The sequence below is a fragment of the Antechinus flavipes genome, chromosome 3, assembly GCF_016432865.1.
Source record: "Antechinus flavipes isolate AdamAnt ecotype Samford, QLD, Australia chromosome 3, AdamAnt_v2, whole genome shotgun sequence".
Classification (NCBI taxonomy): domain Eukaryota; kingdom Metazoa; phylum Chordata; class Mammalia; order Dasyuromorphia; family Dasyuridae; genus Antechinus; species Antechinus flavipes.
Window position 1 is genome coordinate 339,410,412 of NC_067400.1, and position 24,644 is coordinate 339,435,055.

The following is a 24,644-nucleotide window of genomic DNA, read 5'->3' on the forward strand; positions in this document are numbered from 1 at the left end:
TTAGTGTATACATTTGTTTAAACAGTGTGGAGGGGTGTGAGAATGTGTGTGTGTGTGTGTGTGTGTGTGTGATATGGATGTACATTTTTGACATTCAAATTTTCATCTATTCCAATAATGAACATTTTCCTTAAATTTTTTTTCTTGAAATCCTTATGTCTGTTAAGTGACATTAATACCATAAGGGAAAGGTTCTTTTTTGGGGGTGGGGGGGAGAATGGTAATTCTTTGCTTTTTAACAATTTTTTAAAAACCCTGCTATTTTCCTGTAATGAGACAAACTTAAAAGTCTCCTCAGTAGATATTTGTTACTTATGATTATGAATTGAAATGAAAAGGAAAAAAATCCTTTCCTACTTGCCTGAAAATTGCAGTCTTGGCAGATAGCTTTTTGCAGAGCTTAGGAATAATAGTAGCAGTTCTAGCATTTATATAATGCTTTAAGATTGCAGAGTGTTTTACAAATGTTATCTTATTTGCTCCTCAGTACAATCCTATGAGATGTTTGCTATTGTGATTATAAAGTAATTTAAGCACGTCATTGAAGTTCAAAATGTGCAAATGATCATTTAAGTTCTGCTAAAACAATAACAAAAATCCCTAAGAAAACACTACTTATTTGCTTCTCATTAAACTAATGATATAAGCACCAGATTAGATAAAAATTTAGTTGAACCCTTTACACTCTGATCTCAAGAATTAAAAAAACAATTTTCACCTTAATTTTTCCCTCAAGTCAGAGCCTTTTATTAGATTAATCAAAACAGAACAAAAAACAACAGCAACAACAACAAAACACGGAACAACTTTAAAGTTCTTTGCCTGTCATAATTTCTTCCTACTTCACTGAAACTAAAAATATACTTCCATTTAAGATCCCTTCAAACTTTTAAATATTGTGATTTGGATCCTCTATTCAATGTGAACTATAGTATAATTTTGTTTACAGTGAAGCATAAGTATTTTTCATAATTTAGTCTTCTAAATATTTGCAATATCATTATTAAAGAATATGGTTCTAGTTTTCTTTTGAAGGAAGATTTTTCAATTATATGTACATATTTGAATGGATCTATGATTTTTTAAAAATACAGATACCCAAAGATACATATTGAAATTTTTCCATAGCTTCACATTTTTCACAACTTAGCCATGTTCTTCTGTAAATCTTCTACAGGGGGCCTTCTAGATTTCTTAACATCGAGTAAATGCTAATGGACTCTTCCACAATTATCCCTTGTTCCCATATGTTACACCTACCTTCTTTTCCAGTTATACATTTCTCTAATGACACTAATTACACAATATCTGCAAGTGTGTTGTGTACAACCTAGGCACATGTACATTACCCTTCTGCTTTGCCTTTGGACAACTAGGAACTTTAAATCTTTGGTATTCAAGAATTCATTGTATGCTGTAATTGCCTTATACAGCATCACTGGAAAAATTTTGTTTTTAAAAGATGGACTTCTACTATAGGTACAAGACTGGAGTCAGTTAAGGAAGTTCAATTTCTCATAAACAATCCAAATTTTCTCTTTCTATTTTGGATCTGAATTGTCCAGTTGTCTCTCTTTCCCTCCCTCTCTCTCTCCCTATCATCCCTCTCTTTTTACTTTCACCTCCATCTCTGTCCCTCCATTTTTTTGCTGTCTGTCCACACTGATGGATCAACTGGATTTTTAATGAACTACTATCATAGTCTAAACCACTCAATTTTCAGGGATTTGTCATTTCCAATATGACTAGGCCAAATTGTTTTGAATGATTATGGTTCTCCTTTAGGAGTTTCTGTAATGTTCTATCGTTTGATGCAGTTATTAGCACAAGGTCATCTGCATTTTGGAATATTTGAAAAACTTTCCTTCCTATTCATGGGACTATAGATTTGGTTTGGATGGGATCTTTGAGGTCATCTAGTTTGACCTCTTTATTTTAGAATTGGAACCCATGAAGGTTAAGTGATTTGTCCAAGATCACTCATGTCAGAGCCCAGAATATAAATTTGTGTTGCCTATTTCTATGGCCTTTCTCATACCTTCAAGGATGTTCCTTGATGAATATGTAAGTTCTCAAATACTTTGTAGATTTGGGACAGTAGTAGATATATATCCCAGTAGTTATTAATATTTTGTTGATCACTTTGGGTATAAATAAAGTTTCCAATAAAACTTTTTTCACCATAAAACTTTTTTTTCCCCCCAATATAGTTTTATCTTTATACCCTAAGCCTTAGCAACCTAAATATTGTGTCATTTCGGTGCATATATTTGCTTTGATAGAATTTACCTGTTCTCCCTGTTTTTATTTTTTGGGGTACTATTTGTTTTCTCATACAGCATATCTAGGTATGGTTTAAAATATAGTTGATGAAATATAATTGATAGAGAAAATAATTGTTTTCCATTTTGCCCTGATAGTTATTTTATTTTTGTCTCATTTATTTGCATCATTTCTAAAAGGAGGAAATTGTGACTAATTCATAGATAACATACTTCTTTGCTGAGATGATCTGTGTGTGTGGGGGTCCCTTTTACCCCTAGAGCCACAGCTCTAATAATAATAATAATAATAATAGTATTATTGTTTTACACAGTCAGATAATTTATTTATAACTTTAAATGAATTTCATGTAGGTCGTGATATTTTAAATTTTTAAATACATAATTTGAAGAGACTTTACAATTAAGTGACTTGCCCAAGGTTACACATGTAGTTTCATTTTCCCATGTTTAAAATTAATGACTGAAAAGTTAGGTAAAAAGCTTTAGGGCAAATCTCTGTAAGCAGCATACCTAAAGATTTCTCTTTGTAAAGAGGCAACCAGTAAATTTAAGGAGTATGTCAGTCATGCATATAATACTCAATTTTTGAAGCCCTTGTTCAAATTGTCACCATTCCTAGTTTCTGTGGAACCATGGGTGGAGCCACAGAAAGTCTCCATAGCTATTTAGAAAGAGCTTACCTGATGGCAATCTGTATATCCCTAAAATTTTAAAGCCATAGCTTCCAAACACTGCTTTTTACATTGTTTCTTAATTTAGCTCGCCATATCCTCAAAAGTAAATATCCAGCAATATTGGTTTTTTGGTCATTGAATTATTCTTAAACTATAGTTTTAAAATTTTTAATTTTTTTTTTTAAGTAACTTGTTTAGGGTTACAGAGCTAGGATGAATGTATCTGGAGCCATGTTTGAACTCAAGTCTTCCTGATTTCAAGACCAGTGCTGTATGCACTTCTCCATCTAGATACCCCTCAAACTATTTTTAATAGTTCCTATAATGCTTTTGACTTTATGAAAGACATGTTCTTAGAAATTTACCCACCTAGCCTTGTGGTTTCTTCATCTGCAAAACAACTATAATTATCATAATCATAGAGGCTAGCATGTGTGTTCCTCTTATGTGTCAGGAATGTGTTAAGTACTTTGCAGACAACTCATTTTGTAAGGTAACTCACAATAGGTGCTGTTATTTCATTGAAAAACTGGCTAGATTCAGCTAGTAAGTGTGGGAGTCCAAATTTGAATTCAAGTCTTCCTGATTCTAAGCCAACCATTTGAGACACTCTACCACCAGTTGTTTTTGGGTGTGAGAATAGCATCTACTTGAACAGGTTATTATGAAGACTATATTATTACTATTATATACTCTTCCTGCTCCTCCTCCTATTACTATTTTTATTGTTGCTGCTGCTACTACTATTACAATGGTACTTAGATGTCAAATTACTTGCCATATGAAATATGTTTTCATGTTGTCATGGAAGACCTTACTCTTATTTTAATTCTTTTTTTTCCCCAGTTATCTACAATCTTTAAGTGCGGACTATCTAGGTGTTTAAATCATTTAGATTACATTTTGAAATATAATGCTTATATCGGTAAGAATGTTTCATGTAGATCTTATCAAAGGTTCTAATATGGTTGTAACTTCACATATACCAATTTAGATAGCGAGCATTCTTTGATATCTAAAGAGATTAACCAGGAATCTTTTGCCCATATTATACTCCTGAATTTTCCTTTTCACTAGAATGAGCAGCAACCATGAATTGTCCTGCTTCTAGAAGTCCATATTACCAGGGACATTAGTTTTCCCCTCTGGCCATCAATTAGTTATGTTAATTCAAGCAAATCCCTGTACTTGTGGCTCTTAGGCTTGTCTTTCTAAGATCTCTTCCATTTCAAAGATTCTTTGAGTAGAACACAGGTAAATTACCCAACCTCCTTGGGCCTCACTTTTTGTTCACCTGTAAAATGAAGGAGTTGAGTTAAATGACTTCTAAGGTCACTTTTAGTAATAGAGACTATAATTGTTCAATCATGCCAGCAGTTTAGATTTTGGGATAAATCGGATTTTTTAAATGCTTAGATCCCTATTCTATGCCCCCCAAATTCAAATTCAAAATGAAATTTAGCACTGTATATCATATAAAATCCTATGAGAAAATACATTCATAGTTCCATAGTTCCACTCTTTCCTTTCATTGGAAGATGAAATATATAGCAGTAACTTATTAACTTGATTTATGCGTAGAATAAGATGTTGATCTAGTTAAAGAATTCTTCAGATATTCTAAATTGGAGAGAATTGGTCAGTTGTTAAAAGATGAGTAGGAGGGAGAATATTGTGCCAAATCTTAGACTCTTTTGCTTAGATTTCTAAGTAATAAATTTATGGCAGTGAGTGGCACATTGAATAAAGTATGGGTCCTGGTATATAGAAGAACCAAGTTCATATATGGCCTCTAACATTTAACTATTTTCTAGGTGAGTCACTTTTGTCTGCTTGAATTTTCTTATCTATCAAATGAGGTTAGCAAAGGTACCTATTATCCATAGTTGTTATGAAGAACAAAATGAGATATTTGGAAAGCACTTGGTAAACCTTAAGTACTATGTAATTATTAGCTATTATTATTATTATTGGTAGGAGAAGGAATATGTCAGAGACTATGATTAATTTTCTCTCCCTTTCCCTTCAGGTTCAATAACTTTTTTTTAAATGCTTAATGAGTATTCAGGGTAAGAATTCTTTTGTTGTAAAATATTGATCACATTGCATAGCATTCTTAAATAATACAAAGTATACAAAGAACTAGCATTGCCATAGTGTCACTTCTTTGGCCATGGCAACTAATGAACCAGAAAAAATATGAAATCCTTATTTGACCTTTAAAACATTTGTGGTGATGGATGGTTGCCTAATGGTGTTCAGAAAATGGAAGAATGTATTGAGTCATACATTTTTTAGAATATCATGAGTTTTTGATTTTTGAATATTATTGTACTTTAAATGTGAGGTTCTTTTCCATTGATTTCTGAGTAATCATACTGCTTGGAAGAGATGAATTTTAATAATTTTGACATTCTAAGTATAAAGAAAACCAGAAGAAAGAAGAAAGTTGTAGCTTAAAGTACTCCTTGCAGGGGCAATGAAAAGAGTTGATTTTATGCTATGTTCAAAAACAATTAGAAACATTATTTCAAGGGATAGCTGGTCATTCTATATTGCAGTACTAATAATAAATATTTTCAAAAATACCATGAAAAAATTGCAACTTATGCCACCAACATTGTTTGTAGAACATTACAAAGTAGAGAAATTCTGTTGAGAACTTTGTAAAACCCTCCAGATTATATGAACATGCTCTTTTATGAACATACTTTTTCTTAAGTGCAAATGTGGGAAATTAGGTGGGCATACAAAATGTCCGAAAGCATGTATCAGAAAGAAATGAGGAAAAATTAAAAGTTTATAGTCTACACAAAAATATGACCTCATGATATAATAAATTCTTTTACTGAGAAAAAAATTTTAAGGCAATGTACATGGCAAGCAGTAATAATATTTTAACAAGAAAAAAAACCTTGTGGGAGTCACTCATGAATTAGCTGTCTGCATATTACATTCATTTGATTGAGATCAAATTTAGTAAACAGAAGACAGAATAATCACAAAATGATAAGTAAAAATTAACCAATTCTATCAATAAGATCAAATGACCTTGAAAAATGGGTAATGGATGGCAGAAATGAATGACATGACAGCAATTATAATAATTTATCATTCAACTAGTATAGACTGATTGCCATATGAAAACACTTCACTAGCTTGCCAAGCAGAAAGAGGTGCTTGATAATAGCCTTACTATTTTAGAATATGAACTCTATTTTTAGATTTTATCCCCAAATTGATGATTCATTATGAGCTATATTCCCTCATAAAATGGAGAGAAAGTAAAACCAATGTGCCAGACTATTGGAAAGAGTTCCATTGGATAAAAAGTCAAACCTTGGCTTTTTAAGGATGTAAAGACAGCAACAAAAAGAAAAAGGGAAAAGATCTATAAAGTTTTTCTTAATGAGTTTTTAAAATTCAAGTACAGTGTAATCACTACACTTGGATTTTTAATCTTGGATGTGCTTAAAGGTTGAACCAAGTATATATAGATCCATGTTTGTAGCTGCAGAAGAGATCTGTAACAATTCTGAGGATTGTTGAGGAGTCTTTTATAAATTATCTGAAAAATACAAAGCCTTAAGAAACAATCTCAACTATGCATATTTCTATATTGCCTTCTGTTTGTTCTATATTGCCTCATCTTTATGAGAAATTTCTACAATTGTATTAAGGGGATCCTTGATGAGATCATCAGTAGGAACCAAATAGACTTTAAAAATAATATATATTTTATAATAATAATAATAATAAAGTAGAGCAGAAGGTGTCATACTTGTAATAAAAATTCCCAAGTGCAGCCAGAACCATATTAATTGGGAAGTGTTTAACAAAAAAATACAAATAAATATAGCATGGATAACATAAATTTGTGGTTTTCTAAATCAATTAATGGCTTTCAGGGATCTGTTTTTATTTGAGTTTGACGCCACTGATGTATGGTATACAAATTCCTACTTTTGCTTTTATCATTAAATGAAAAGACACTTGATTTGGTTAAACAAAACACTTTAAAAACTGTCTTATAACAAGTCGTCTGTCACTATCAAAATCATTCAAGATTCATTTAAAGATACAGCAGAAATAATTTGTTCCACTATTCTCTGATCACAATGATGACACATAAAGCAAGACGGTGTATATCTGCCATTGGGATGGAAGAAATCTTTTGCAGTATGTCTATTGAAGGATTTCTTGTGGATAGTGAGGTCCTTCAGATGCTCCTGTATGTAAATAGCATTCTGCTGGTTGCATCAAAACCAAGATGATTATGGGGAAATCTATAACCCTCTTAGATGGGTGGAAAAAGTCTGGCCCCCAGGCTGTATGAGGCTGGTGAAATCATTTCAAGACCCCTGCAGGCGATGATGAGCTGAAAACTAGGTACAACAGTCTCCCACTGCTTAAGTTCTACAAGTTGATGGCTTTATAAGGCACATGAATGATGTTATAAATATCTACTAAATCACCCTAGAAAAGAAGTACTCTACCTCTGCTCTAAGAATTTGATCTGCTTATCCATGTAGGAACCACCAATGAATAAAGACTATTTATTCCCAGATTAGGACTAAATATCTGAGACAGACAATTCAAATGATCAAGTAATTGGGCTAAAAATAAAACAGGAGGTAGAGACTGGACTAATTATACTGTGACTGGGAAACTGCAAAGCTTGTTAGTAAACTTCATCTTCTTCCAGAAACAAAGACCTCTTTTTTTAAAAAAAAAATATTCTCCTGGTATATCATTGTAGCAGAGAACAATCGGGAGACATGTGGTGAGTTTGTGTAGGCTGCAATATATAATGAATGAACAGCTATAAAGACTACCAGAAATAAATAATATATCAAGGAAATATATAAGAAGAGAGGGTCTGGTCATGTGATGAAGAAGGACAAATAGATAGCCAGAGTTTTGTACTGATAACTTCAAGGTGTCAAGAAAAAGCAAGGGAGGTCCCCAGTACATTGAATGTAAAAACTTATAAACTTTTGGGAGGATATTGAAGATGTTGGGCAACTGTGGATGGATTGCAACCCACATTCTACTGAAGAGAACATTCACATTCATGGAATTGCAAGGTTGTCATGAGGAAGGATCATGGATATAATACCTATGATTAATAATTAATAGGAATTGATGTAATTAGGCAGTTTGGGCACAATGTAATTAGACACATTTGGAGTCAATTCAGATCAAAATATTTTTACAATAATTTGAAAATCATGTAGTAGTTTATTCTAGATACACACTTTGTTCCCAGTCAACATCCCAAGGTTAAATGTTTAACCATTTTTTTCTAAGGATAGCTAGTCCTTAGAAAATGAGCAGTATGCCTAGATTTACTTTCTTGATACATCTTGTTTGTGTGCTCCTATAAATGGAATTTCAGAAAATTCTTATTAATGTAGATCATGAATTCCCAAACAAAAGTATTGTTGAATCTTCATTTGATGGTGCTTGATCATCCTTTAAGCTTCTGCACTATATATATCATGGTCAGATAGAAGGAAATAGAGAATTTCATATTTCAGAGTATGGTGGTGTTTTTTTTTTTTTAACTTTCTCAAGTAGGTGAAAATTATATGATTCACTTTCATAGTCTTCCCTTTTCCTATGTTTTTCTTGTCCTCATCTTTTGCTCTTGTGGTTCTAAAAGTTATATTAATATTTTTAAAAGTGGGAATGTAGATTACTGATTGTTTTCTTAATTTAAGTTGTAAGTAAATACTGTTCCTTTTAGTAAACTTGCTGTTGAAAGAAAACCTCTCCCTTTTTTCTGAACAACTTTGTAAGTCTTGTATTTTCATATGTTTCTATTTCTTTAAGAAACTTACAGCGTGACCCAGTGGATAAAGGGTTGGCTTTAGAGCCAGGAAGATCTAGGTTCACATCTGTCTCTGTGTGACTTTGAATTTTAAAATCCCTAACCTATTAGGGTACCTAGCAATCTCTATGATTATAAATTAGAGAGAAGCTACATGAAGAAGTTTGCTCTTCTGGGCATTCCTTGTAACAATGGAGTCACAGATTCAGTTCTTAATATGTTAAAAAACAAAAAGTTGAAATCAAGAATTTTCTACAACCATAGAAAACTTTGAAGTATTTAACTTGAGGGGAAATTAATTATAAATTAATTAATAACAGTTTTGATAAAAAAACATCATCTGTGAGGCAGATTCAGCATTTTATCTTACACCTAAATAAAACTTGTATCTATGAAAGAACCTGTTAGCTTGTGGGAATGCTTTGTAATTCATCTCATATTGCTTTTATATAGCTTGGTCCTATAGAGGGATAAACAATTCATAATTCCTAGCATCATAAGGCAATTAACTTTTAACATGATTTTAGAATGATAAAACCAAAGGTTTAATCTCCTATAAATAAGATTTAGGGTCATTTAATGCTAAAGTGAAAAAAAAAAAAAAAAAGATGTTTAGAAGATCTTTTCACATCTTCTAAGATAGATTATAACTTTAAAAAAGTTATTTAATTGACTTTTTTGTTTCCAACAGGGCATGGTGCAGATGTGAAATGTGTAGACTGGCATCCAACAAAAGGCTTAGTAGTTTCAGGAAGTAAAGATAGTCAACAGCCAATTAAATTCTGGGATCCAAAGACTGGGCAGAGCCTTGCAACGCTGTAAGTGAGAGGAACAAAACACTTCATCAGTTTGTTTATGATGTTTAAGTACTTCTTGTTCGCTAGATTTTCCTGGAAAGATAAGAATAGGAATATAATGAAATAGGATGCTTTGAGGTTGGTTTGAATAACAGATTTGTTTCATTAGGCTTTCCATGTGAAACAAACTTTTGTTCTTTCTTCCATATTTTAGTTTGAGTGATGCCAGGTAAAGAATAATATTAAGACTATCTCATTATCTCATCTGTTTATTATTGATTAATAGAGGGCTTAATCATCTTTGTTACCAGAAAAAGCACCATTTTTTTCTCACTGACCCTTCTTATAAGATGTCATCTTTATATTTGTAGCCCAGTTATTATCATAACTAATGAGCATTTTATGAGCTTTTGGAGTATTGGGCACATTTGTATGTATAGACAGTGTCTGTACCATAAGAAGGCCATGCTTGTGGGCCTTGTTTGATAATATTACTACAAATAGGTGACATTTATAAAGTGCTTAAATATGTTGTTTCATTTTATTTTCACATCTTCACTGTGAAATAGGTATCAGTTATTATCACTCCCATTTTACACATGAAGAAATTGAGTTTTGAAGGCTCTCACTTGCTTTTTGTCATGGTTGCATAGTAAGTCAGAGACAAGATTTGAACTCGGGTCTTCCTGATTCCCAATCCAATGCTCATTCTACTGCTTTCCTTAGAAACTGAATAATAAAGGATTTTAGAGATCTTATCATAAAATCAAATCTTATAACAGTATTGTGATAATCATAGTGAATGATGTCTCCTGTCATCCAGTTTGATCTTAATTATTCTGTAATAATATAATTAAGTCATCTAATCAAGGGTAGTATCATAGAGTAGTTAAGAGTCAGGAAGTACCATTCTCCCTTTAGAAATGCCTGTAGTGTTGGACAGTCAGAAATTCCTCAGTTCAAATCCTGTCTCAGACACTTATTAGCAATGTGACTTGGGGCAAGTCACAACTTTCTTCTCCTTTCTTTATTTGTAAAATGGGGATAATAATAGTATCTATTTCATAGGTCATTGTCCTGTTTTGTTATGTTGTCTTAAATTTCAGGGACGCTACTAATGGTTTCATTGGTAATTTGTTTCTAGACATGCTCATAAAAACACTGTAATGGAAGTGAAATTAAATCTCAATGGCAATTGGCTACTTACAGCATCTCGGGACCACCTTTGTAAACTTTTTGACATCAGAAACCTAAAAGAAGAGCTTCAAGTCTTTAGGGGTCATAAGAAAGAAGCCACAGGTCAGTTACCCTATTTTGTATTTTTTAATGATGCTGTAGATAATCTATATCATTCTCTATCATCCAAACTGTTGTTTTGATCTGTTTTAAAGAGACTCCAATTTTGCCCAATGTATACTTTGTTATAATTTTTTTTTATTTGTTGTATATTTTACAGCGGTAGCTTGGCATCCTGTTCATGAAGGTCTTTTTGCCAGTGGAGGATCAGATGGTTCTTTGTTGTTCTGGCATGTTGGGTATGTAATATTTCTTTAGAAAACTTATGATTTTGTTAAGATTGTGTAACTAAGACATAATTTCCCCACTCTATGGCTGTGTATTCACTATCACATTCTACATCTGTAAATAAAAATATCTAAGTCTAGCTTAGCATGGAATTTTTAAATCTCTTTTGTAATAAGTAATAAAATATATTATTTTTGCATTAGAAAGCTATGTTCATATTTTTAAATAGTATTTTATTTTTCCAAATACATGCAAAGGTAGTTTTCACCATTTACTTTTGCAAAACCTTGTGTCCCATATTTTCCTCCCTTTCTCTCTCCTTCCTCTCTCTCTCTCCTTCTTCTCTCCCTAACACAGCAAGCAATCTGACACAGGCTAAATATGTTTGGCATTATTTCTTAGTATCAGATAAAAAAATTTTTTTTTATTCAGGTATTATTGTATCTCATTAATACTCTTTGGAACTGTATATAAACTTGTCAGAAAATAGCTGAGCACAGAATCTGAAACATATTATATACTTAATAAATGTTTGTTGACTATAACTATGTTAAGATAGCCATATTAAAGAACAGTTTAAGAAAATGAAAAGAAAATATCTCAAATTATATGAAAAATTTTGCCTATGTAATATTTTTATGTTATGGTTTTAGGGTAGAGAAAGAAGTAGGTGGAATGGAAATGGCCCATGAAGGAATGATCTGGAGTTTAGCTTGGCATCCTCTTGGACATATTCTTTGTTCAGGATCAAATGATCATACCAGGTAATTTTAGGTACTTTTAAGAAATTGCAAAAAAAAAAAAAATAACTTTATGTGCATGATGGCAATGAACATTATATATATAATTGCATGACTATGGTTTATTTTATATTTTTAGTACAATATTATGTTTTATAATTTTTTTATTCTTTTAAAATGCTGTGTTAAAGTTTTAAATTCTTTGTTAGATTGACTCATTGGGAGGGGGAAGATGAATGTGTACCAAGAGGCTTAGTATAATTTTAAGCTAAATCACTTAAAACTTCATTAAGGCTTTTCAAATTGTGTGTGTGTGTGTGTGTGTGTGTGTGTGTGTGATATAATTTAAACTATGGAATTAATAAAAATTAAAAAGAAAAATAAAATCAGTATAAGACAGGCACTAGGTAATAAATCAGTTGTTTTTATCATACCTATATCTCAAGTACTGTGTTGTTCACGTGTATTTAAGGAAAAAAGACTTTGTGTTTACTGTTTGAGTTTTAAAAGGATAATACTTCCTAAGGGAAGGAAAAGTAGTGATAGCTTTATATTCAGTTTGATAACATCCAGGAATAAAATTAAAATTAAACTTTTTTTTTCTTTTTCCTTTTATAGCAAATTCTGGACTAGAAATAGACCTGGAGATAAAATGCGGGATCGTTATAATCTGAATCTACTCCCTGGTATGTCAGAAGATGGAGTAGAGTATGGTGAGTACAACTCATTATTCCTTTTTGTGCAGATGCAATTTTTCTGAAACAATATCATAGGAGAAGAAAAAAAAATGGGTGACAGTCAAAATTAATTTCAGCTTTCCATTTGTTTTGGAAACCTTTAATCTGCCAGTGAGGAGGTGTTATGGTTTATGAGTTGGAAATGTACCAAATTTACATGATTCCTCAATCTATTTTTCATCTTCACTGTGACTTCCATTCCCTGTATCCTCTCAGTACTGTGTCAGATTCTTTATCTAGCTCTTTTCTTTTTCTGTCTTCTCAATTCTTGACTCCTTGGTGAATCAGTTAATTTCTCTCTTATTTTTTGCTTTGGAATCCTTTGTTCCCTTGCCATATCACTGATCATGTCTTACCAAATGCTAGCCCTGGATTACTTTTACATTCACCCTCTTTCAATTTTGCTCACTTTTGGCTAAAAAGAATTGGAGTAAATTATCTTAACTGGGCCTTTAATCCAGCAAAACAGTGCTACTTCTCTTTCCTAATTGACAAAACACTTTGGCTTTTTTTCTCAAGTATCTTATTCCACTTATTTTTCTCTATTTCTCTTTGATCAAGGTGTCTTTTTATACTTCATCAAGAATTCTCTGTTTTGCACTTTTCATTTCATATTCTTCTGACAGAATTTCCTATTTCCTTTTATACTCTAGTTTCTGATAAGGAGGTTGCCTTTCTGCTTGTCAAAGTCAGTCTTTCCATATGTATTTTTAATGCCCCCCTTTCCACCAGTTTTCTCTAGTAGATTGTCCCTACCATCATTCCCACTTTTAAATATTCAGTCTTTGTTTACCTTTTCCTTTCTTATTGCCAAAAATATATCAAAGCCTTTCCCATCATTATAAAACCTTCATTAGCCCCAATCATGTCTGCCACCTATTATCCTTTTTAGCTAAAACTCCTTGAAAAAACTGTCTGCACTGGTCATTCTTTCATCACATACTTGGTCTTTTAATTTCTCTGCATCACATAACTGAAAACTGTTCTCTCTAGAGTTACTAGTGATCTTATATTTAGCAAATCTAATGTCCTTTTTCCTATCTTCATTGTCAAATCTTATCAATCCTTTTTGCTGAATTTCCATCTATGTAAGCCTACTAACTAGAAGTGTTTCCCAAATTTCTATCCTAGACCCTGTTTTTTTCTTTCTGTACTCTCATTTGATGACCTTATCAATTTCCATTTGTTCAACTATGATTTTTATGCAGATGATTTCTGGATTTGTTTGTCCAGCACTAGTGTTTCTCCTGAGTTCCAATCTCATATCACTCATTGCCTTTTGGACCATTCAGAGTGGATATCCTGTAGGCATCTTAAACTCAACATGTCCATAACAGAACTCATTTTGCTCCACATATTTTCCCCTCTTCTCAAGTTTCTTATCACTGTTGAGGAAAACTCCATCCACTCTAATCATCTGGGTTTGCAACTTTAGTGTCATTGTAGACTTCTGTATCTTACTCAAATTACACATCCAGTTAGGATAAATCTTATTGTTTCTACTCTCTCAACTCTCAATCATTATCTTAATTTGGATCCTCATTGCCAACTGTTGCCTTAACTATTGCAATTGTTTTTGATTTGATTCTTTATCTTTAGTCTTTCCCCACTCTACTTTTGACATGTTCTGCTATGCTATACATTGTGATCTATCTATACTCACCAACTTGGCTGTTTCTCAGATGAAACATTCCATTTTGTGCTTTTGCATGAGCTCGCCCCTATTCTTAAAATGTTCTTCCTTGCTACTGACTAAGAATCCTTGGTTTTCTTTAAGGCTCAGAGCCAATAGCACCTCCTCTGAAAGGCCTTCCCATTCTCCATAGTGCTAATTCCTTCACCGGTTTCCATCTACTATGCATATCCATATACCATGAATTATATTAAAATGTAAGCTTCTTCAGAGAAGGGATTGCTGTTTTTTTCTTCGTAGTTCTAGCTCTTAGCCAAGTGTTTGGCACAAAGTAAATATTTACTAAATTTGTGAATGATTAGCGATTGGTTAATAATATGTTTTTATCTGCAGATGACCTTGAGCCTAATAGTCTGGCTGTGATTCCAGGAATGGGAATACCTGAGCAGTTAAAACTAGCCATGGAACAAGAACAAATGGGTAAGACCTGGGATACCTAGAAAGCTTACTTTTGAAACTGTTTTTTTAAGTATTGGCCTTTTTTCTTTGATTTTCTTAAATTATAAAAATCATTAGAAATATTATTTTAAAAATAATAGGTCCCCAAGAACACTCATTAATGTCATCTATTAATAAAACTCATAAAAATAGAAGTTGTATGTTTTTACTCTTTACTCAGTAGAGAAATGGACAGCTTTTCTTTCAGTTTATTTTATATATGAAAAGTCCTGAACTTATCATCTCATATTTACAGGGAAAGATGAGTCAAGTGAAATAGAAATGACCATTCCAGGATTGGACTGGGGAATGGAGGAAGTAATGCAAAAGGACCAAAAAAAGGTGCCACAAAAAAAAGTTCCTTATGCAAAGCCTATTCCTGCTCAGTTCCAACAAGTAAGTACAGGAAAATCAATCTTAAACAAAATTTGTATATGGTAATAAGATACTTTTCAAAAAGTAGTATTACTAACAGTTAATCTTTTTGAATTATGTTTGACTTGTTGCCAATACAAGTAGTTCCTTCATTTAAAAATTTTCAGTTCCAAATTCCCTTCTTTTCTCCAGCCTCTTCCCATTCATTGAGAAGGCAAGCAATATGATTCCCATGATATAGGTGAAAATCATGCAAAACATTTCCATATTAACAATGTTGCCCCCAAAAGGGAAAAAGGCAAGAAAAATAAAGAAAATGGAAACAAATTTGCTCCAGTATATGCTCAGATTCATTGTTTCTCTTTATGGAAATGGATATCATTTTTCAACATGAATCCTTTAGAACTGTAATGGTCATTGTATTGATTAGAATAGATGTCTTTCAAAATTGATTGTTATTATAATATTGCTGTTACTGTATGCAGTGATCTAGTTCTGCTCACATCACTTTGCATTAGTTCATATAAGTCTTCCCAGGTTTTTCTGAAACTATCCTGCTTATCATTTCTTATAGCATAATTGTATTTTATCACAATCATAAAACACAATTTATTTAGCCTTTCCCTAATTGATAGGCATCCTCTCAAGTTTCAGTTCTTTACCACCACAAAAAGAACTACTCTAAATATCAGTTCACAGCTCCACCAACAATTGCATTAATGTACTTATTTTTCCACATTCTCCCTAACATTTGTTATTTTCCTTTTCTGGTATGTTGCCCAATCTGATTTGTGTGAGATAGTATCTCAGAGTTGTTGCATTTCTCTAATTAATAATGATTTAGGCCATTTTTTTTTCATATAACTATTGATAGTAAACTGCCTGTAAACTTCTCTGCTGTAAACTTCTTTCTGTAAATTGCCTTTTCCTTTTCTTTGATCATTTAGCAATTGAAGATGGCTTATGAATTTGGCTTTTGATTCCCTATATATTTGAGAAATTAGACCCCTTTTTTATAAACTTTGTTTAATCCTCCTTTCCCCCATTTCTGCTATCCTTCTACATTGGTTTTACTTATGCAAAAACTTTTAATTTAATGTGATCAAAATTATTCATCATCTTTTCTCCAAGCCGCACCCTGATCTTCACTATTTTTTGTTTGGTCTTAAGTTTTTTCCCTTCTTTTCCATGCTTTATTTGGCTTATGATAATCACCTTTTGTGGTTAAATTTTGTACCTCTTTTTGAGTTTATCTTGGTATATGGTATAAGATGTTGGTCTGTACCTGGTTTCTTCTAGACTGTTTTCCAATTTTCCCAGCACTTTTTATTAAATAATGTGTTCTTGTCCCAAAGGCTTGATCTTTGGATTTATCAAACAGCAGATGACTGGTCGTTTTTTTCTGTATATTGTATACCTAATCTATTCCACTTCTCTACCACTTTTTTTTTTTTCACTACTATTTCTTATCCAATGTTAAGTGGTTTTGATGATTAATGTTTTTATAATATAGTTTGAAATCTGGTTTGCTAGGTTCCTTCACTTTAAGGCCCAGGCTACTATACTATATTCCTGAGTAATCCCTACTACAGTGCCGTAGATCTCCTCTTCTGTCCCAAGTTTGGGCTGGGAAAATGTCCCACCCCAACCTTTTGTTGGCTTTGCCTTTTTAGAATTTGATTTGACATGTTATTTTAAAGTTTTTTAGAGGGAAATGTTGGGAAAACTTGGATAGAATGCTCTCTTTACTCTGCCATGCTGGCTTCATCTCCCTCATAAAAAAAATTTCCCATCTGCTACAAATTCCTCTAGAGAATTCTCATCATCCATGTAGTTTATAGCTACATATTTTGCTTCTATTTGACCCAAATTATTCATTACATTTGTGATAACCCTTTACTGTTGCTGTCATTTTATGTTATTGTTGTCGTTGTGTATATTGTTCTTTGTTTTATCTTTTTGCAATATGGTTTGAGTGTTAATATGTTTTGGAATTCTGCATATTTAGCATTTTTTGGACACCACAATATTCCATTCCATTCATTATTTTATCTTGAAGAGTTTTATTAATGCCTTTTGTTTTTGCTTAACATTAATTTCTAGTCTAACCTCCTCCTCCAGGGCACTGTCCTTTCTAACAAAGTAAAAACAAAGATGTAAGTTAGTTTGGGTTACTTTGCTCCAATTCAAACAAGCTTCTTATTTCTCTGAATTCTTCATTTTTTTCTTATAGTTCAATAATATTATATTCCTTTCCCATGCCACATTGAAGGGACCCCATTATCCCATTTTGTTTCTTCTAGTTTCTTCCCAAAATTGCTGCTGTTTGTTGACTATAGTAGTGCTTCTTAAACTTTTTTTCATTTATTTTCCCTTTTTTGCCTGAGAAATTTTTATATGATCCTGGGTATATCGACATATAAAATATATACAAATCAAACATTTACTGATAACAAATCATAATTTTGTGACCTTCTACATTCAGTTATGAGACCCCATATAGGACCTCAAAGTTTAAGAAGCTGAAGTCTATAGTACTTTTTTTCTGGAAACTGTTCATAACCTATTTCACTTTGTCTAACTTTTTTTTTAATTTCCCACTCAAAATAGAGGTCCAGCTTATAGTTCCATAATAGTAGGATCTTAAGAATAGGGAAACAGATAACTTAAGCTGATATTATTTTGTGTTCTTATAACTTCTTTGGCTTCCCTCCCATACAAAGAATTTGAACCTATTCATAACTTATCATAGATAAACTTTATATACTTGATATTCAAGGGTGTTTTTTTAAAGCTTTTAACAGATTATTAATTTCTAATTGGAAATATCCTTATGTATATCCTAGGTCATCTAAAAATTAGTATTACATAAAAGTGTTATAGCCTGTTGAAGTAAACAAAGTTCAGTTCTTCTAAATGGCTTACAGGCAGTGCAGAATTTTGTTAATTAATTGAATGTGTATAGCTCATGCAGTAATCAGGTTTGTTTGCTTTTTTAAGATGGTAGTAATCGGGTCTTGTTTTTTACACATATATAATCTCTTTCTTTCTCTTTTTAGGCCTGGATGCAGAATAAAGTTCCAATTCCTGCTCCAAATGAGGTACTAAATGACAGAAAAGAGGATATTAAACTTGAAGAAAAGAAAAAAACACAAGCAGAAATTGAGCAAGAAATGGCAACATTACAGTACACTAATCCACAGCTTTTGGAGGTATGTGAGAAAGCTTCAGGTTTTCTTCATGTTTAACAATCAAATAGTACTCAGCTTTCTTTTATGATGTGAGTATAAAAGTCAGAAGAGGAGAAGAAGGGAAGAAAATAGGTTAAAATTCAGTACTATTAATAGAAAGTGTTTGTCTCATTATCCTTATATAAAGCATTTTAAAGTTATTGTATAAATATCTTTTCTAAATAGCAATCTTTTTGTCAGAGAAGTGTGTTGTGCTTTTTGGATTAAACATATTTGTAAATTTCTGGCAAAATAGAATATTCATCCTAATATTTAAATTTCTTTTTATACTGATTATCAAGAAAGATAAAGTAATATATTAGCTTTACTTGTTTCTCTTACCAAGGTGAATTTATATAGTTCTATTTTTTCCACTAGCTAAGTGAAAGGCAATCATTTTAAAGTTTAATTTAAAAAGGCAGGTGTTTTAATAATATCTTTTATTTTTATATCACTTACATTTCACATGCTTTTTCTCCATCGTCCCTTTTCAGAGAGCTATCTCTTATCATAAAAAATGTTTAAAAGAATGACAAAAAAAATTAATATATCCTCAGGTAATATATCAAAAAAAAAGTCTGACATTATATTTAGTATATCTCATATTCATGACTTCTTATTTCTGCAAGGTATTCTCCCTAAATTGAGTTTGGAAGTCTGGATAGTACTTGTGTTAGGGATTTTATGAAATGTTAGTTCTTTTCTGAAGAAGGGGACCATAATTCTTGCCATTCCTTTTACAAAGACTTTAAGGAATTGAGAAATATAAAATGAAAGTCTTCTATAGAAGTTTATTTAGCCAGTATTATTCACTATTAAATACTATAGACTTGTTTGATGATTGTATTTTTGGGGTCTTGTTTAATAGCAACTCAAAATTGAAAGACTTGCACAGAAACAAGCTGAACAAGTCCAACCACCTCCACCGCCAGGGGGTCCTCTACTTGGACCCCAGCCTTTTCCAGGACAAGGTCCGATGTCTCAGATTCCTCAAGGTTTTCAGCAGCCTCATCCACCTCAACAGATGCCAATGAACATGGCTCAGATGGGACCCCCTGGTCCACAAGGACAGTTCAGACCTCCCGGACCTCAGGGGCAGATGGGACCACAAGGCCCTCCATTACATCAGGGAGGTGCTGGTCCTCAAGGATTCATGGGGCCCCAAGGACCTCCAGGACCCCAAGGCCCACCCCAAGGACTGCCAAGGCCTCAGGATATGCATGGTCACCAAGGAATGCAAAGACATCCTGGACCCCATGGCCCAATGGGCCCTCAAGGACCACCTGGGCCTCAGGGTAATTCTGGTCCGCAGGGTCCCATGGGCCCTCAAGGTCCGCCTGGGCCTCAGAGTCATTTGGGTCCCCAAGGGCCACCTGGTCCCCAAGGTCATTTGGGCCCTCAGGGTCCACCTGGTACTCAAGGGATGCAGGGACCACCTGGTCCTAGAGGGATGCAGGGACCTCCTCATCCTCATGGAATGCAAGGAGGACCAGGCTCTCAGGGGATGCAGGGTCCTGTGTCCCAAGGACCTCTAATGGGGCTGAATCCACGAGGGATGCAGGGACCTCCAGGGCCCCGAGATAACCAAGGACCTGCTCCACAAGGCATGATGATGGGACACCCACCTCAAGAAATGAGAGGTCCTCATCCACCAAGTGGACTTCTGGGACATGGTCCTCAGGAAATGAGAGGCATGCAGGGACCTCCACCCCAAGGATCAATGCTGGGGCCTCCCCAGGAAATGCGTGGGCCTCCAGGCTCACAGGGACAGCAGGGGCCACCCCAGGGTTCTATGGGACCTCCGCCCCAGGGAGGCATGCAGGGGCCTCCAGGACCTCAAGGACAGCAGAACCCTTCAAGAGGGCCTCATCCTTCCCAAGGCCCATTACCATTCCAGCAGCAGAAAACACCCCTTCTGGGTGATGGTCCACGTGCGCCCTTTAATCAGGTATTTCTGCATTACATTTGATATAGGTATTTACACATTAAAAAATTATATCTATACTGCAAAGGCCCATGTGATCATATTATACAGAGTTGAAAGGGAAGGGAATTTGATTATCTAGTCCAGAGCTAGGGAACCTTTTTTCTGCCAAGGCCAGGTATTTGGATATTTATATAACTTGTGGGCTATACAAAGTTATCAACTTACACAAACTTAAGCAGTGGGATGTTGTTGGACCTAATTTTCAGCTCATCATTGCATGTGGTTGCCTTAGCAAATGATTTCACAGGCCTTATATGATTCATGGGCTTGATATTCCCCACCTTGTTATATGTGAATGCATATTGTATATTATATACCTATACATATATGTGTGTACAAAATAATAACTGCAAAAAAAATTTAGCTTACCTACCTTTTTAGGTAGATAAATATCATCAATATTGATAGCCTATGATATATATAAATATGTAAACTGCCATCAACCTTTGGGTGTTTTTAGCAAGCCGTCTAAATAATTTTCACTGTTTTTTTCCCATATTTATTGTTAAATTAGATGAAGAATTTGATTATTCTTTATCTTGTTTTCAAATTTTTCTAAAATTCTTTTTTTGCTTTTTTGCTACCTTATTTCTTTTGAACTTAATTTCTGAAATAGGGCTGTTAGTTGACTAAAATTTTATTTGAATAAATAGATATAATTGGTGTTTTATTTTCAATCAAAGGAAGAATTTCCCATATAGTAAGAAATCAGGAAAAGTGACAATATTTCTTTAATAGAATTTAGGAATCAAAATAAAATAAAGCTACAAAAATTATGATTGTTTCTCTTAAATTTTAGAGGAGGTAAAAATAAAAATGTGCTTTTTATTAAGGAAAATGGACCATATTACTACTTTCACTTCTGCACCTACATATTAGAGGATTTCTTTAAGAAATTGGTTGAGGAAAGCTTTTGTTTTCATCTTGGTCCCTGATTATATTCTCAGCCCCATTACCTCTCCAGCATGTGGACCAAATTAAGCCTGGAACAAACTAGAATATTTAATAACAGCATTGTTTTCATTGTTCTAGTTCATTTTATTAACTTAACAATTTGTAACACTGCTGTTTGGCTTTTAATTGCGACTATGTCTTTATAATACTAGAAATGAAAACGATACTGCTATTAATGTTTTTTTTGTGGGGGATAATGCTTTGCTTTTATTTTTTTGTATGAGTTTTTTAGGTCTATATGATTTAATTTTTGAGCTGTATGGGAAGAATTATATCTTTAACATGGTGTATCTATTCCCATCTTTTCCCCTCTCCTCCTATACCCCAGTGGCAAATAAGTTAGTAAAGGTTGGGGAAGAGGAAAGGGGAAAAATGTTCATTAGGATTGTTAATATAAAGAATTAGGTGCTTTTTTAGGTCCATGAAGTCAGAACTGAAGGTTTAGATAGAATAGGTAGACCCTAGGATATTTTAGTATATTCTGAAGTATTGGTGATGCTATCTTTATTTGGAATGAACAGTAGAGTGCTTGGCAAAGGAGATAGAAAGAAAAAGGAAGCAAAAGAAACAATAAAAGGAAAATTAAATCCTCATTTGTGGCATTAACCATGTAAGTAGGGTTACTTAAATCTTTAATGAGGAGGAATTAGGAGAAATGAAAAAGTAAATACAAACTTATATTTGTATAGTTGCTATATTTAGTAATTCAGCTTTTTAAGAAACAGATATATTACTATACTGCACTTTCTAATCTTCATTTAAAATTCTTGCCTTAAATAATTGAACTCATGATAAGTACCTATGTTTTCTGTTATTGTTTCCCATAGTAAATAAACAGTGCCATTAATTTTGAAACCTTTTTAAATGAGAGTTCACCTTAATATATTTTGCTAAATATTTCCCAATGTAAACTTTGGGACAATTTAGTATTACTTTTGCTTGGTGATGAAATTGTTATTTATGAAACACAACTGTGATTTCACCCCATTTTAAAAAAATCTTTTCAGGAAGGACAGAACCCAGGCCCCCCACCTTTGATACCAGGACTAGGGCAGCAGGGATCACAAGGTCGAATTCCCCCTCTTAATCCGGGACAAGGACCTGGCCCTAATAAAGGTAAATATCTGGTTGGCTTATTAAGAAACCATACTTGACCACTTTGACAATAAGAATTTAAAAATACTTGTTTCTTTTGGTAAGTAAATAATAGCATGAACATTTGAGCCTTCTAGAAAAGAAACAAAGGACAGCCATTTGAGGTAATTGCTATGTCTAGTTTTTTTTTTTTTGTTTGTTTGTTTGTTTGTTTTGTTTTCCTTACTAAATTTGACTCATAAATACTGAGAAAAAATAACTTGGCTTTTGGAGTTATGAACTTTAAAATCACTCGATAATCAGTTAGCCAGGTTGCTATTTGCTATCTTCATGACCTAATTCAGGAGAGAGATACTAGAATATAGAATATTGGATAGAGTGCTAGACTTGGAGTCAAAGAGAACTGTGTTCAGATGCTCTGTCTTAAGTACAGTCAAACTGGGTAACCACAGCTAGTCACTTAACTTGTCTAAATCTCAGTTTCCTCTATAAGAAGGAATCCTTCCTTCTGTAAGAAGGGGATAATTTCTAGAGATATGAAGCATCTTGCAAACTTTAAAACAGTGCATAAATATTAGTTACTGGTTATTTCAAAAGTTTATGATCTTTAAAAGTGGTTTTCATTCTAGATGATCATAAATGATCATAAATCATAAATTAGTCACTCTTGGAGGAACAAAGTGATCATTCAAATTCAAATTTTCTGCATGGAGAGAAAAATCCATAAATTTTAACTGACTTTTAAAAATAATAGTTGGGTCTCAAGACTCCGTGAAAAATCACATTGAACTATATACCATTGGAAATGAGAAAATAAGCACTGACAGTGTCAGCATATGCATTTTATTTTTGAAATTTGAAGTTTTATAGGGAGAATTATGGGCAAAATTGTGGTAAACAGTATTCAGTATTTGAAGAGTGCATGGTAATTATAATCATAGATTTAGAAGGGACTTTGAGAAAGGCCATTTAAATCAGCCCTTGTTTTCAGGCAAATAAATATATACTGGTTTCCTTAAAAACCTCCTTGGATGGTACGTATATAACTTATATCAGTGGTCATTTATATGTTTTGTTTTTCAGTGAAAAGTTAAGTTACGACATAATATTTTACCAGTTGTGATAACAAAGTTTGCAGGTTCTTTAAAGAGAGGACTCTATTAAAGATATAAAATTTTAAGATTGTTGAGTAGTCTAAAAAAAGGAGAGAAATAAACAGTGGAGTCATAATATTTAAATCTGCATTCAATCCTCAAAAGAGGTAACTAAAAAAAGATAATTTTGGTTTTTATGTTGTAATTCATTTACAAAGAATTTCACAATTCTTTTAAACATTGTATTAAATAAACTACAAGGACTGGCCCGAAGATTTCAGTGTCCTCACTAACTTTAGAATCCCCAAATCCATTGTTGATCAGTAGGATTTTTAAATGAAGGACTTTACACTTTGTAGGTTTATTTACTTATTTTAGGTATAATGTGTGGAAAGGGAACAACTGTTGGAGGAATTTATTGTAGTCCCATCAGCTTGGAAGGTAATAATTAAAATTATAAAAAAGGAAGTTGGCCAAGATAGAAACTATGGCAGAAACTATTCAAAAGCCAAGCCTTTTAAATCATTGGGACATCCATAGAGGAAAAGTTTTGCCCAGAGGTGGAGCCATCACCAAACTGAGAGCCCCTCCTCTCTCTTCCTCTCCCCTACCCTCTGTGTCTGTCTCCATCTGTTTCCTTTTTCTTCTTTCTCTCTTTCTATTTCTTGCTTTCTCTCTCTCTTTCTCTCTCCCTCCTCTCTTTCTCCTCCCAGGGACCAAAGGGAGAAGGGAGAGCCGAGAAAGTGGCCCCGCCATCCCCTACTGGATTAATCAACGCCGCCGCCCCCACCACCGGTGGCCACATCCCTTCTAATTTGTAGTGGTGGGTTTGTTTCCTTGGAGGAACAGGGTGTGGGTGAGACTTAATATTTTTTAAACAGATAGGGATGATAGGAGGAATAATACTCATTAGGTAAGTCATAGTAGTGTGACTTGAACCTCCTCAGGTAAAAGGTCTGCTCTGTCACAGGCTGCACCAAGTTCAAGAATCATAAGGTGAGAGAAGCTGCTTTTTAGCTGCATCTGTTTGAAGAATGTGGGACACGTTGAAATATAGGTATAGGATGTTTGAAAATCAGCTGAATGATTTATGAGGGCATTACTATCTCAGGTATCTTCCTGTGCAAAGATGGCCTAGAGATGAGCTAGTTAATGTAACTTTAAAAGGAATATCAAAGACAGTAATGA

At 33.4% G+C, this 24,644-nt stretch overlaps 1 protein-coding gene across 2 annotated transcripts in view; it reads left to right on the forward strand.

Annotated features, from left to right (window-relative positions):
* WDR33 (WD repeat domain 33) overlaps nt 1–24,644 on the forward strand; it is a 98,990-nt gene that overhangs the window by 68,143 nt on the left and 6,203 nt on the right. Inside the window, exons 8-18 of one of the 2 annotated variants that reach the window (XM_051985680.1) lie at nt 9,484–9,610; nt 10,734–10,888; nt 11,046–11,124; nt 11,767–11,877; nt 12,472–12,566; nt 14,617–14,703; nt 14,978–15,117; nt 18,156–18,308; nt 19,195–20,274; nt 22,275–22,383; nt 24,170–24,279. In XM_051985680.1, coding sequence (XP_051841640.1) covers nt 9,484–9,610; nt 10,734–10,888; nt 11,046–11,124; nt 11,767–11,877; nt 12,472–12,566; nt 14,617–14,703; nt 14,978–15,117; nt 18,156–18,308; nt 19,195–20,274; nt 22,275–22,383; nt 24,170–24,270 — 2,237 coding nt within the window. In that variant the 3' untranslated portion in view covers nt 24,271–24,279. The remainder of the gene's footprint in view (nt 1–9,483; nt 9,611–10,733; nt 10,889–11,045; nt 11,125–11,766; nt 11,878–12,471; nt 12,567–14,616; nt 14,704–14,977; nt 15,118–18,155; nt 18,309–19,194; nt 20,275–22,274; nt 22,384–24,169; nt 24,280–24,644) is intronic. The other variant, XM_051985679.1, reaches the window with a different exon arrangement.